This window comes from Delphinapterus leucas, chromosome 4 (assembly GCF_059928025.1).
Source record: "Delphinapterus leucas isolate spDelLeu-1000000601 "Yukka" chromosome 4, BTC_Dleu_Yukka2, whole genome shotgun sequence".
NCBI classification, from domain to species: Eukaryota; Metazoa; Chordata; class Mammalia; order Artiodactyla; family Monodontidae; genus Delphinapterus; species Delphinapterus leucas.
Window position 1 is genome coordinate 29,300,699 of NC_143132.1, and position 16,304 is coordinate 29,317,002.

A 16,304-nucleotide genomic window follows, 5' to 3' on the forward strand; every position below is an offset into this window, starting at 1 on the left:
CAATCAATATCATAGAAGGAATAAAAGCATGCACACATACAAATACACACACTATAACACATACACACACTCATGTAATTGTGTAGGTAAAAAAACAGATGTTACCTATAAAGTAAAGAAAGTTTCTCCTGTTTTCAACCAAGTCAAAACACTTCCTTGAATTGTGTTTTTTTGGGGTGGGTCGGGGGAGGAAATCACCATTTCCCCAGGCTTATGTCTCCCTTACCCACCAGTAGCTTATCCTTGAGCCAGATTTTGGCAACATCCCAGTTCCTGGCATGAGCTCCATAGCAGTGTCTATCTAGTTTAATCCTGTCAATTTTCCTGCTGGCCCAACTCTCAGTTCTGTTCTCTTCCCATTTCTGAATATCTAAGCTTCTCTCCTTGGTCTCCCAATTTCTTGAAAACTGATGTCTTGGGACTTCAAGCCATTTTCTGAAAGGTTACTGGTGTTCTGAGATTGTAAACTATTTTCTGAGACGGAAAACATGCAGAAGCAGAATCATACAATGGCTCACCACATATGTTTTAGAGTGAGAAAGACCTACATTCAAATTCCAGCTCTATCTCTTTGTGATGATTAATTTTATGTGTTAGTTTGGCTACGTTATGTTGCCCAGTTCTTTGATTAAACACCAGTCTAGATGTTGCTGTGAAGGTAATTTTTAGATCTGATTAACATTTAAGTCATCAGACTTTAAATAAAGCAGATTACCCTCCATTAAATGGGTTGGCCTCATCCAATCAGTTGAAGACCTTAAGAGAAAAAACTGAGGCTCCCTGAGAAGGAAGGAATTCTGCCTCCAGACTCAAGATGGCAACATCAACTCCTGCTGGAATTTCCAGGCTGCTCAACAGATTTCACACTTGCCAGCCCCCATAATCATAAGCCAATTCCTTAAAATAAATCTTTATCTATCTATCTATCTATTTATCTATCTATCTATATGTCTATCTGTCCTATTAGTCCTGGTGCTCTGGAGATCCCTAATAATCTCTCACCAGCTCTGTGAACTTAGACATGACCCTTACCTGCTCAGATACTTTGTTTCCTTATTTGTAAAATGAAGATGAGAAATCTTTTTCTTGAGGTTTATAAGAATTATATGAGGAAACAGATATAAAGTGATAGGCACAGTGCATGACACATAGAAAATGTTCAATAAATGCTAATATATTATCATTATCAAATAGAGGCTCTATGACACCTGTTTTCAGACTCCAAGGATGCAAACTGCTCACACCTTTAAACTCTACTAATTGATTGCCACTTGGACCTCTACCAATATTCTAGTGTATTTACTACTGGGACTGCTATTTTAAATCTTGAACTTTGCTTAGATCTTGAGGAAATTTTCTTTTATTTTATCTACGCTGTCCTAGTCCTACTGATAATACAAATTTCCTTTTATGAATATCAATACTTAAAATCTATGAACATACATCACTCTACTTTCTAACGGATGCAGGAGCTCTCAATTAACCCACCAAGAGGTGCAAGATGCATCTGGATCATATACTTTGGGGATGTGTGACCTTATTGAATAATCTGAGTTAAATTTCAGAGTTACTTACTGCCATTCTAAAGTTCAGATGATGAAATGGATAATAGCCTCCTTTCAAGGTATCTTCAATCTAACAATGTCTTTCACTTCAGTAATTTATATTTTTGTAAAAATTCTACACAGCACAATACAGTATATCGTTTATTGATTCTAAGGTGAATCAATGGGTACATATAATGGGTTTATTCCGTGTATATAATGATAGATGCACCAGACAGAGGGAATGTCCTATGCATTTTTAAATGTTAGAAAGAGGGCTTCCCTGGTGACGCAGGGAAGAGTTGAGAGTCCCGCCTGCCGATGCAGAGGACACGGGTTTGTGCCCCGGTCTGGGAAGATCCCACATGCCGCGGAGCGGCTGGGCCTGTGAGCCATGGCTGCTGAGCCTGCGTGTCTGGAGCCTGTGGAGTCTGTGCTCCGCAACGGGAGAGGCCATAACGGTGAGAGGCCACAACGGTGAGAGGCCCGCGTACCGCAAAATAAATAAATAAATTAAATAAATAAATAAATAAATAAATAATTTAAAAAATAAATGTTAGAAGGAAATTCCATGTGAACTCTGCAAATTTTGTGCTTTAGAAAAACCTGGTAAGCTATAATCCAAGTGCAATAGGATTTGAAATTATATACAGGTCTCCATTTACAATGATTCAATTTAGGATTTTTCAGCTCTAGGATGGTGCAAAAGCAATGCTCATTCAATGGAAACTGCACCTCCAATTTTGGATTTTGATCTTTTCCCGGGTTAGTAATATGTGGTATACTACTCTGTCGTGATGCTGGGCAGCCACACAGTCCAGACAGTAAACAACCACTACACTTGCAACCATTCTGTAACCATACTACCATTCTGTTTTTCACTTTCAGTATAGTATCAATAAATTAATGAACTTTTCAACACCTTATTATAAAATAGGCTCTGTGTTAGATGATTTTGCCCAACTGTAGTCTAATGTAAGTGATCTGAGCATATTTAGGCTAGGCTAAGCTATGATATTCAGTATGTCAGGTGTATTAAATGCATTTTTGACTTAAGGATATTTTCAGCTTATGATGGGTTTATCGGGATATAGCTCCATTGTAAATTCAGGAAGATCTCTACACAAAAGTTCAAAAGGTTTCACTCATTTTATCACAGAGAAAATGTTAGTGGTGTGGAGTGGGGGTAGCTTTTCTAGGAAACAAATAATCTGTAACACACCTTTCATAGAGTAGCATTTGTATGATCATTTCTATTCTGAGTAAAAGAACCCCGTATAAATCTGCCTTCTCATCACTTACCCTGTCTATATAAATCTGCCTTCACACTGATGACAATGATATTGTCACTCTGCCCTGCTTCATCCCATCACTTCTACCCTTGAAACAAGTAATATTTTGTATCTTTTGGGATATTTGTGTTTAGTTGTTGGTTGAGAATCAAAAAAAAAAAAAAAGGCCTGCATTTTATTTGGTTTTATTTAAATGTTATTTCAACAATAAGAATTCCTATACATCTGAAATCTAAAACACTCCCTCAAAAATTATACTTATATCATTACTTTGATATTGAGAATGCTAAAAAATTCATTTATTGTTTAACTCATTGCTATATTCTAAATAGTTAAATTAAAGGTATGCTCTTTTTATATTACCTTAATTCCATGTAAGATTTCATTGAGCAGTTTTATCTGTTTGTCTTTGTTCTTCGTTTGGCTTTTCTAGGTAAGGGAAAGAAAATGAAAGTATATTTGACGAGAGTTGCTAATACTTTAATTGACATGACCATAGCTATTTTTAAAAATACAATGTATTTCCTCTATTTTGTATAATATTTTATATAAAACCATCTTATAATGTTCATGCAATATTATTCTGTTGATAATGTTAGAAAATAGTTATAAATAGACATTATAAACTTGAAAGTAGCCAGCAGTAGGATAAAAACAAGGTGTACATTTTCCAAAAGAGTAGAAAATATAATAGTTATTTAGAATGGAATGATAAAATAATATCCATATTCTATTAAACTGGGATAAAATTCCCCAAACTCTATCAATTATATATATATATATATAAATAAAGGTTTCTATATTTTAAGTGTACTATCTTGAGTGTTATTAGTACTTCGGAAATTAGAGTGATTAAAATGTATATTTTCAAATACTGGTTTTTTTTGCAAACATTATATAAGTATTATATATTTATTCAAATGCTTAATATTTATATTATTTTATACTTATTATTGTTTAGGTATTGCTTCTTAAGGGTTTCCTCCAATAATACTGCCACAATTATTTTATATATAATAATAAGTATTTGTATATCTAACAAAGTACACATTTACAAGTTAATATCCTTAATATTGTTTGTATGATTAAAGCATATTTTCTGTTTGGAATATTTGTATATAATATTGGAGTCTCTTTGGATGTCTTAGGGCTCTAGATTAAGGTCCTAAAAATGTAAGTCCAGGGCTTCCCTGGTGGCGCAGTGGTTGGGAGTCCGCCTGCCAATGCAGGGGACACGGGTTCGTGCCCCGGTTCGGGAAGATCTCACATGCCGCGGAGTGGCCATGGCCGCTGAGCCTACGCGTCCGGAGCCTGTACTCCGCAACGGGAGAGGCCACAACAGTGAGAGGCCCGTGTACCTCAAAAAAAAAAAAAAAAAATGTAAGTCCATTCCTAAAAATTTGACTTACAATCATTTAAAATCCAGAATATTTTTAAAAATTAGTTTAAAAGAATTCACTGAAAAATCTGTTATTCTAAATACTAGTGTGTTTAGTAATTCGTAATTATTTTATAATCATATGTTATTTTCTATTTCTCATCTTTAAAGCCTAATCTTTTTGGTAATTATTTGAAAACTTCAGAAAAATATAAAAGAAGGCATAAATTTTCAGCACCTAAATGTATTAAAGTAATAAGTACTATTGGACACATGTAACTTGAGGCAATCATATTCTTACCTTCAGCTTTTTCATTCTATTTGCAACTAAAGTATTCATTGGGATAACAAACACAAGGACTGCTACCCCTGCTAACACTGCTGGACCCAGCTCTTGCCAAAGGAATGATATGGCCATCAGGATTTGAAAAGGACCTGACCAAAGGAGATTGATGTTTGCGGTCAAGTCCATGAGCTGCTGGGCATCTGCTGACATCAAGTTAATAATTTCCCCAGTGGAAAACTTTTTTCTAGAAACATTAGATAAAAGCAGGGCCTGGAAAAAGAGAAGCAAAATACTCAGAGTTCTGTAGATCATGAGGGATCTTTACAGTCAAACAATGGTAACTTTTAACTAAAAATAAAAATTTGTAATATATTTAGACAAATATGCATGATTACTTATGCATCGGATCATATAATATCAAGAGCTATGTTCTTAGATGAAGAAAAAACAATTATTGATCAAATTACATAGTTTTAAAATTTACTATGTATTGGTAGAGAGTAACAGTTGGATTCCCAAGCAAATACATTCACCAAGAACCCTTTACGATTTGTGGAATTGAAAAACTGCAAAAGAAATCAATTCTAGATTTGTAGCACTGAGCTTCCTCTCTATTTACTGGCATATAATGCTAAACCATCTAACTTTTATCAATACAAAGTACACAAGTGAATCAATGAATATCTAATGAATGCTAATTTTTCAATGATACAGTCCTAATTCTTAAAGAGATTATAATCTAATTGTGCAGTCCACTCCCCTCCTACACAAACGTCCTACACACAGACTGATTATAACAATAGGTAAGAAGGGCCATGGGGATTTAGAGAGATAAGATTATTGAAAAGGCTTCATGGACAAGTTGGAAATACATCTTTTCTTTTCTTCCAAAGCCTAATTCTCACTTTCCCTCTGTGTATGTTATTTAATATTATATTGAATTCAATATCCTTAAGGTTAATTACTGGTATCTTCTTACTAAGGTTGATATTATAAATTCATTTATTTAATTTCCCACTCATTTAAAATTCCCAGTGAAAAGCATAAATAACTGTAAAAATAGTGTAAGTTTATATTTAAACTGGAAAAGAGGCAAAAGTCCATTCATATGACAAAAGTTCTAAAGAATTTCCATCACATTGATTTAAAGAGAGACAGGATTGAGAGCTGGATCTAACAAAAGTAAATAGTATACAGGAGGCACTCAAGATCTATTTATTCAATAAATGACTAATACAAAGCCAGAGGAAAAGCCCATCTGGAAAAAAAGTAGGCAGGGCCTTCAGTGGAACACTTGTAACATTCCCTAGCTTAAAGCCAAGGGGCTCAGTGCGTGTGGGAGGTCATGGGGCTGCTGGAGGAGATGCACAGACCTGGGAGTTTCACAAAGTGTCAGGATCCCCCTAAGCCCTATGGCTACTGCAGTGTTGAATCCTTTACATTTCTGCTACTGACTTCTAAGGGGCACAGTGGTGCTGATGATAAAACAGAATAAATACTGCTCCCATAAGAGGAAAAAAGGAAAAAATACTAATCACAACAATAGTTAGGCTTCTATCCACACCTCCTCCAAATATAGCTTTGTAAACTCCCTTAATAAGTTATTGACCATTTAAAATGGCCAAGTAAAACAATGGAAATCCAAGAACAGTTATTCTCATTTCATTAAGACTATAGCATTTTTTAAGAGAGATCCATTGATCTCTAATAGCACCCACCCCCAACTCACTATTAGAAACAAATATAAACTCTTTTCTCCCACTTTTCTAGAAGGAAAAGATAAACCACACTTAGTATTTATGAAAATACTAAAAGAATGAGTAATTCAAAATCATCAAATTATCCAAGGAACCAAATAAATACCCTCCTTTTGGAAAACACACAAAGCACAACTGTCACCGGCAAAACCCATTAACAATTCTAGTGGGAGGGAGGGAGACGCAAGAGGGAAGAGATATGGGAACATATGTATATGCATAACTGATTCACTTTGTTATAAAGCAGAAACTAACACACCATTGTAAAGCAATTATACCCCAATAAAGATGTTAAAAAAAAAAAAAACAATTCTAAGGGGACTGGGTAATACAATAAAGTCTAACCTTTTTTCTTCCCTTTCCCTGGGTGTTTAGTCTAGTCTCACTTGCTCCCAGGGGACAGTGTGCAGAGGCCTTGCACCCAGCCCTTCAGACCAGAGTTCCTCCTGAGAAAGGAAACGGCTGAGCCTACAACGATGCTCGGTGTCGGGGTGCAGTAGCCACGCATGACACTTAATCCAAGATGGCAGCAGCGGACCGCGAGCAGAGATGTTGGGCCTGGCACCTTGATCAGGAGCCTGAGCAGCACAGCTGCAACCACCCAGCAAGAACCCCGCCCCCTCCCCTCCCCGCCAGCCTGTCGGGAGAGCCCTGTGCTGTAGAGCAGCGGTCCCCAAGGACTGGTTTCCTGGAAGAAAATTCTTCCACGGACTGGGGGTCCGGGGGGGGGGGGGGATTGTGGACCCCTGCTCTAGAGCGAGCTCCCATCTCTCCGTTATCTGATCAGAGAATAAAGCTTTCCTTTGCTCCTAACCCAAACTTGGTTGGCTCGAAGGACACTGGACAGAAGGACCCTTGTTGGGGACCCACTCAGGAGGATCTGTAACACAACTATGTGACTCATCACTTTTTGAAACTTCATTCATTTCATTGATTGAATTATGCTCTAAGAAGACCCAGATAAACCAGATATGGCTTCCAACCTCAAAAACCCTTTTTATGGACTGGAAATATCTTTTTATCACTGAGCTCAATTCACTAATGGTTCATTTCATCTTATGATGATGAAATTTGTTTTACAATTTCACATTCTCCCTCATGTATTTGTTCCTTTCTGGACTCATTGCCACGGCCCTGGTTCATATCTTTATTTCCTGAACTATTTTTCCTGACCATCCTAGCTGTAAGTCATAGACATCATATAATTTAGAACTTGCTGGGACCTAAACACTTCTATCCCAGTGAGTCTCAAACAGTGGTTGCCATACTTCTAATGAGTCATAGTGTTCGTAAAGGTGGATCCTCATAAATCTATGAGAATTCATTTTTCTTCAGTTCCTTTGGATGCAAAGAAAGTATGCCAGGATTTTCTTTCTCTCTCCTCCTTCTGACCGCACTTAAGCATATCTATTTTAAAGAATGGAAACAGAATTTTATCAGTTTTCTTTATATTATATACTTCCCACAATTAAGGAAAGAATAAACCTTTAAGCCACAAATGTAGACAGTCTAGACACGGTTATTAAACTTAAATTTAATTGAAATTAAAAATCTACTTCCTTACCCTTACTAGCCACGTTTCAGTTTCAAGGGTTTAACAGCCATATGACTAGTGGTTACAATACTGGGCAATGTGGATATAGAATATTTTAAAAATCACTGAAACTCCTACTGGATGGTATTTGATGGAAGAATGCCCTCAGACTGCCCACATTAAGCCCAGGACTAACTGATGCTGCTTTTGAACCATGTCTTGTTTCTTAGTCCTCAAGAATTCCCATGGAGGGCTTCCCTGGTGGCGCAGTGGTGGAGAGTCCACCTGCCGATGCAGGGGACACGGGTTCGCGCCCCGGTCCAGGAAGATCCCACGTGCCGCGGAGCGGCTGGGCCCGTGAGCCATGACCACTGAGCCTGCGCGCCCGGAGCCTGTGCTCCGCAACGGGAGAAGCCACAACAGTGAGAGGCCCGCGTACCGCAAAAAAAAAAAAAAAAGAATTCCCATGGAGCTTGCAACGGAGAGCTAAGGGGTAACAAAACCTGAGTTTTAAGACCCAAAGACTCGTGCAGTGATCAAGTGGAAGGAGGCCTGTGTTCTTCCCCACAAACCTTAAAAAATGATGTTCCCTGAACTTTACTCCAAAGTAGCAGCAGTCATGTGGATGGATACAGAACAAGAGCTTTCAAACACCTCCCTTCCTCACCAAGAAAAAGGTGTGAGACCAGCTTTAACCCAGTGTAACGACAAATCCCTGATGAAGGAGGGCCAATGTCAGATGAACATGGGTCATCTGGTGCCACTATGAGAGCCATTTAGGATCTTGAAGTTATCTAAATATGACAAAAATCAGAATCCTAAAATCTGTATAGGAGAAGGGAAATTTAGCAACCCCAGTTAGTCCCTCTGGAAAGCGGATATAGGATAAGAGACTCAGAAGAAAGACTGCCTTATATTTGTGCCACCTGCATGGGCTGTCCCAGAGCATCCTAGCACTACAGGTCACTACTAATATCTTCCGCTTTTGTCTGATGGAGTTAGAATTAAATCTTAATCCCTACTGCAGGATCCACTGAACCAGCTTGATTGCTGTATTCCTTTGATCCTTGAGTGCCCTTTGTTATTAAACATTCTCTAAGGACCCATACAGTCTCACTCCTGTAGACTCTGTTCCCTCTTACATTATCTCCAGGGTCTTTTTGCTCTTATAATGGACTCACCCATAGCACTTGATTTTCCTTTTAATTTCGGACAGTTTGCTCCAATTTCTACCGCAATCTACTCTTTTATGCTTGTAAATGCACCCAAATCCTATACCTAAACTCCAATGCTTTAATCAATGAATGAAGTCCTGTTCCATATAGACCATATATCGAAAACAAATGTTAGCATTTAAACTGATTCCTAGACTCTTTGATCAATCTTTTCTCCATATTTGGATTCTGTAAATTCGCAGAATTTACAGCCATTAAAATTACAACTGGGGCAGCCTCTCTGACCCTGTATCTGGGCTACGTTATACAGAGCTAGCTCTACTTCAAGTTCAGTATTTCCTGGCTCAATTGAGCTTGGGTCATTCCAGAGTCTCTAAAATCACTCTATGCCTCCATTTTGGCCTAATATGGCCAAATGGTCTGGAACACTTCATGCCCAGGTCAACCCAAATTATATTTCCTTCCACTTACACAAACCCTACAGCTTTCCGAAAGACTATTTCAAGTCTCCTTTCTATGTGAAACCTTCCTTAACTGCCTACACACATTGTAGATTTCCTGCTTATCTGATCTCTTATAATATCTGCATTAAGTTCCACACATTTATTATGTATGTTAATAGTTCTCCCCAATTTCTTGAAGGCAATGGCTCATTTATTCACTTACTCAGTCTTCCAGCTTTTATAAAAATGTGTAAAAGCCACTCTCTTAGATGATAAAGGTACAACAGGTTAAAAAGTTTCTATTCCAAATCTGAAGAGCCCACAATTTATAGAGGAGTACAGACTAAGAAGGCAAAATACACCTGTTGATTTAATAACTCAGTGATAACTATGAGAGGGAGGAAACTCTTTGTTTATAACTATCATGTAAATAAAAGGCTCTGAATGGTAAAGAGGTGGTATTTAAAATTGTATTTTCAAGAAAGGACAAATTAAACTTTAGGGTCATGCTAGGTATAAGGATCAGCTAGGTTTTGGGGTGGGTGGGAGAGGGCTTAGACTCAAAGAGAAATAGGTAACGACTGTAGAGAGAAGGATGGCTTTGTTGCATGAAAAGACAGAGTGAGCAGAGGAAGTAAAAGGTACTCTGTAGATGGCACATGATCATGGAAAGAAATTTTATTGATACATAAATATAGACAACCATAAAACATTCAATTCCATTCATTTTCTGAGGAGGAGTTAAGTGATGTAACAGTGGACACAGAATATCACTTAATTTCATGGATTAGAGTTGACTAGAAGTTTCAGGGACTATAGAAAGAGGACCCTATAAAGAAATTAATGCAACCAATATTGATGAGTCAAAGTTCTTTCATAGCAAAATAAATGTATGTTCAAAGGACACACTAGAACTTTTTAATATACACTTCTATTTTTCCAGATCCCTTATTTGAAAGCACATAAGGATACGGTTCATTTAGAAATTGGGAATTTCTTTAATCTTTTACCTTCTTGTAGATCAGTCCAATTACAGCTGTCTTAATTTTTGCTGAAGTGAGCATGTTAAAACGTTGGTACTGCTGAAGGATCAGGGTTTGCAAGAAGACTATGACAAAAAGTGCCAAAGCATAACCATAGCCACTCCAGCCAAAATCTGGGCGGTGTTCACAGAAAATGATCATTTGCCTGAATGTCATATGCAAATTGAGAAAAGGGAAGAAATGTTAAACATCTGAAGTAATAAAATGCTTATGTGAATTAAGTGCTGTCAAAATGTTACACACACACACACACACACATACACACACACACACACATACACACACACACACACATACTCTTGCCTGTTCTTTTTTTACTTGCCCAATTTGGCATCCTTTCCCCCTTTATTTTTACTCAAGCATATATAATAAATAGAATCAACAATTATTATCGCAGGCTTGTGGGTAGAAGGATATTTTCTAGTTTTCATATGGCAATCTCATCAAATAATTAAATGTTCTGGCCTAACTTCATCATGAAAATTGAGACACAGAGACATTTAAAAGTTCTTTTTTTTTTTTTTTTTGCTGAAATCATGCATTTTGTTAAATATAGGGAAACATGACAATTAGAACTTAAGTAGAGAATCTCTTAGCATGGCAAAATGACACTGTTTCTTTAAAGGCCTGAATTATAGCTCACCTTTTATTACTTTTATGCATATCCAATTTCCCTCTCCTCTACCTTTACTTATTTCCTCTTAAGTTTGGTAACAACATGGTCATCGTGATTAAGGTCAATGCTGGGTACACCTAGACAATGGGGATGGTTCTAATTATCTAAGCTTCAATCTACTTTATTAACAGCTTGGACAGTTAATAGATGTATACTTAAATGCAATTCATGTTGCCCGAATTGCTTTATAAACCAAATACTTCAGAAATTATCTTTATTAAAATTGTACCTTAGAATCAAATATAATACCAGTGCCTCTAAAAATCCTACTATAAACCTCTAGTCACTGAAAATCACTATTTGAAGTGACCACAACCCACATAAACATTATACAACAGCAGGTTCTGTATTTTTAGTTGATGTCTATCAGATGCCATCCATTGGGACTCCAAATTATTTTTACAAAAGCAACTTACTAAATAACTTCTTGGTCTCAGAATTAAATTTCCTGAACAAGAAGCACTATTCTTCTTACTGTAGATACATCTATCAATTAGACTGTTTCCTGTTTCATAAAATCAAACAACTAAATGACCATCACCAGGTACTATATTAATATGGAACTACTAAAAATATTTCCAGGAAATACTGTAAATAATCTGTGATCAAGGCATAGTAAAGACCGTAAATCTATATTCATGATATCAGATATAAATACTCATTTTTTGGTTTGACTGACATTAGAATAAAATCCCAATAAATGGGAAAAAAGAGTAAGCACCATGATCAACAAGAAACAAATTTCTTCTACTAGTAAATTAATGAAAGTATAATTTTGATATATTTATTATACATGAGACATGATCATAGAAATTCATAAAATTCTGATGACTCAATTCTTCCCCAGTGTGGGAATTGTAAGCTTATTCAGCTACTCTAGAATGAGTGCTTCTTGGAAAAGCATAGCTTTGGATAAGTCCATTTACTCAGTAATCCATTCAGGGATTGTATTTCGTTCTATGTGCCAGGCTCTGTGCTAGGAGCTAAGGACACAAAAATTGAATAAGTTCCTGGAAGAACTTATAGTCTTCTCAGGGTGAAAGACATGTCAACTGACTCATTTCAATGCAATGTTGAAATTTCTGTTTTGCAGGTGTGATCAAGCTAGTATGTTATAAAAAGTGTGTGACAAAATTAGGGAGACAATTCTCTACCCCACAGTCAAGGACTTAATAATTCTTTAGTACCCCACAGACTGCACATTTGGGAACAATACAGACACTGAACTGCTATCGTCTATAACTATTTCCAGAGAGAGTGACCACAGTGAGATTCTCTAATGAGTTTCTTAAGCTGTAGTCAGTCATTGGCAAATGGAAATCAGAACATGACTAAGAATGGCTGTGAATCACTTGCTGCTCCTCTCATTTTGAATTTGAACCTAATTCCCCTCCCTTTGGATCTGAGCTGAATTAAGGAATTGCTTGACTAAAATAATATGGCCCAAGTGACATTCTGGGATTTCCAAGTCTAGGTCGTAAAACGACTTGCCTAAACTTCTTGGAATGTTTACTCTGGGAACATCCAGCTGCTATGTAAGAAGATCAACTAACCAGAGACCTCAATGCTTAAGCTAACCATTCAGAGAAGCTGTGGAGAGAGAGAAAAAGAGGGAAAGAGAGATGACCATTTCCAGCCATCTTAGCCCAGGCAACAGGCATATAAGTTTAGAAGCCATCTTCACATTCTGGTACCAGCAGATGCAGAAAAGAATCAAGGTATCACTCAGCCAACAGCTAGGTCCAAGTTCCCAGATGTATGTCTCTATTGGAGCTGCTACAACTACCTCAACTCTTCAAGCTACTCAGTGAATTCCCCAGTCATTGTGGAGCAGAGAAAAACAATCTCTCTCTGAAGCCCTGGTCCACAAAATCATGCACGTAATAAAATCATGGTTGTTTTATACCACTTAGTTTTGAAGTGGCTCATTTTGCAGCAATAGATCACCAGAACAGGGCAGGAGAGAAGACGCTGGCCAATGCATCTCTGATAGATGGACTTCTGGTTATAGGTGAATGGTAATTACTCAGTGGTAACTACTTAAAAATAACTGGAATATTCAGAGGTGACGGGCAGAGGCAGGGGGAATGAGACATCTGTTATCTTGTCTGTGGGAGGAGGGGACAGTTAATCCAGGAGACATTTGGCTTATATGTCTATAGACAAGGGAACCAAATAGAGACTCTGGGGTAAAAACAACAGAAACAGTTTTCTGACAGCAATAAAACAGCTTCTGCCCTTGGATTCCTTAACACCATTCTCTTTCGGTTCTCCTCTCTCTGTTCCAGCCACTCCTTCTCACTATCTTTTGATGGATTTCCCTGTCTTCACCACCTCTACACACTGAAAAAGCTTGTGATTTTTTGTGTGGACATCTTTACTTCCCTTCACTGTAACTAAGGTGAGCTCATCCAGAACAGTAGCTTGATATACCTAGTCTAATTTGGAACAGTACCCACATTTATCACTCTAGCCTATATCTTTCCTAACTCCAAACTTATGTAGACGATTGCTCATTCAAACTTTTTACCTAAATGTCTGCCAGGGATCCCCAAGACCACTCCCTCGTTAAATGATTCATTAGAACAACTTTTAGGACTCAACATATAGTCATATCCACGACTATTAATTATTATGGTGAAAGGATGCAAAACAAAATTAACAAAGAGAAAAGGTGAATGGGGTGAAGTCTAGGGGAAAACAGGTACAAGCTTCAAAAAGTCCTCTCTCAGTAGAGTCACAGAGAACTCTCTTAATTCTCCCAGCAGCTAGTTGTGGCAAATATGTGAAATGTTGTCCACCAGGGAAGCCCTTTAAAGACTCAGCATCCAGGGCACCCTCTTCCTAACACACGCCCAAATTCCAGACTCTCGGAAGGAAAGCAGGTATTCATCACGGACCATGTTGACTGTATAAACAGTCTGGAGATACTGAACCACTTCTATCAGTTAAGGTGGTGGGAACCCTCCTGAAATTCAAGTTCCAACTGCCAGCCAAAGGCCAGCCCTATAAACAGGCCTTCCAAAGGACAGCAGTCAGGTCTGCTGTTTTAATTCTTTTCTGCAGAATGGCTCATACATATTTCAAATTTAGCAAATTCCACTCCCTACTTGAGCCTTCCATACCCTCCATAAATGGTAACTCATTTACCTTGTGATTTAACAGAAACTCGGAAGCCATCCTTGACTCCTTTCTTCCTCTCTCAACCTACGTTCAATCTATCAGTGCATTATGTTGACTCTACCTTTAAAATAAAGCCAGAAGCTGACCACCTTCATTGCTACAACCTAGTTGAAGCCATCGTTGACTTTGCCTGGATTATCTTAGCTGTTCCTTCTTCCACTCTTGCTCTACTTTATTCTCTGTGCAGCAGCTAGAGTGATTCCCGTAAAACTGAAGTCTAATCATATCATTCTATGCTCAAAATCTTTCAAAGGTTTCCCCTCTAATATATCACGTTCCATAAGGCCCTTCAAAATCTTTTCCAGCCCCCAAATCTTTCTGACCTCAGTCTTATCACTTTCCTTTTCTGACCTCTCAGCTTCCCTGCTCCAGTCTCACTTGCCTTCTAAGGGTCCTCAAAGACACCAAGTATGCTGCTGCCTCACGGCTTTAGCCATGCAATAGATATGGTCTTGGCTTCCTCCCTAACTTCCTTTAGAACTTTGTTCAAATTTCACCTTATAACAAATGTCCTCCCTAATCACCTCACAGAAAAAAACAACTTCCAGTTCCCCAGACTGGCATTCCCTACCCTATTGCCTTGCCGCACTTTGCTTTCCTTAGCACTGATTATTTCTTAATACAATTTATATTTATTCATTTGTTTATTATTTATCTCTCCCTTCTAAGTGTCATCGGAGCAGGGACTTTTTGATTTTTGTTCTATCCCCATGGTCTACTTAGAACAGTTTGGCATGTAGTAAGTGCTTAATAAATATTGGATAAATATGTGCCTGAATATTATTTGGGATCCAGGCAACTCAGGATTAATTCTATTTTCATGAATTAAATTGTTCTTAAAAACTCCAACTAGAAAACTTATTCAAAACAAAAAATATAATTATTAGTTCATAAAAAATGTTTCCTTGTGTTTCCTTCATATGACAGGCAGAGATAAGGAAATGTCCCCTTGAAAAAGGTAGCCTATAGTCAAGGACTCAATTTTAACGTCTGCCCGTGAATCCTTGCGTATAGATACTATAGAAATATTATAGAAATTCTTTAATTTTTTTCTCTCTATGTGTACACATAAATATATACACATACATATATATTTATATATTATTACCTTGGCTGATAAACTTCAATTCCCAAAAGTCCACAGCTAAGAAAAATAGTAGAGGTATGTGTCCTTTCATTTTCTAAACATATACTCAAGCCAGATTTCCTAGATTTGAATTGTAACTCTGGCATTTTCTAGCTGTATGGTCTTAGGCAAAGTACTAGAAATTCTTTGTTTCTGCATTGTGATAGTGGGTATAATACTACTTATTACATCATAGGATTGTTGTAAAGATTAAATAAGATAATTAATATAAAGATTTTTAGAACAGTGCTTAGTACATGGTAAGTTTCAGTAATTACTCACTATAGTATCATAATTCACATTCATATCACAGGCAAACGTAATAGACTGCCGTATTCTAAATAAAATTTGTAATTGGGACCTATCTCACTCTTTTTTAGTGAATGATTTGCTTATCATTTTCCTGTGGGAAGAAGAAAAAACAAGGCTTCAACTTACTTCATTATGAGTGGGCTAGTGAAGGACAGAACATCAGCAAACACTCTGAATAAAGCAACTTGAATCAGGACAAACTTAAAGGTGTTCCACAACGCACGGAGCAGAGATGGTTTCCTGGTATGTGCCTCTTTATGAAAAGATGACTACATAATTAAAGAAAATAAAAACAATGTGAAAAGGGAACAGAACTAATATATAAAATATATATAAACTAACCATAAAATTAGTATTGTACTCCAAAGATAGTAAAGCAACAACAAAAAAATAAATTCAGCTAAACTTGAAAATATGGCCCATATCATTGGTATGGTATGTCTCCAAACCACATGGCATTATTTATACCACATGGCATAAGTGGAAAAATATTTTATTTTATCACTTTTGTGAGTTTTGAAACTGTTTAAATAATACAGTTTTTATCTTCAAATT

At 37.1% G+C, this 16,304-nt stretch overlaps 1 protein-coding gene across 3 annotated transcripts in view; it reads right to left on the reverse strand.

The window, feature by feature from the left end:
* Nucleotides 1-16,304, reverse strand: part of LOC111176630 (ATP-binding cassette sub-family C member 1-like) — an 80,287-nt gene that overhangs the window by 50,528 nt on the left and 13,455 nt on the right. For all 3 annotated transcript variants that reach the window (XM_022577441.2, XM_022577359.3, XM_089910385.1), the window contains exons 4-7: nt 15,876-16,018; nt 10,420-10,597; nt 4,516-4,770; nt 3,200-3,265 (exon numbers count right to left, since the gene is read on the reverse strand). In XM_022577441.2, the coding sequence (XP_022433149.2) occupies nt 3,200-3,265; nt 4,516-4,770; nt 10,420-10,597; nt 15,876-16,018 (642 nt within the window). The remainder of the gene's footprint in view (nt 1-3,199; nt 3,266-4,515; nt 4,771-10,419; nt 10,598-15,875; nt 16,019-16,304) is intronic.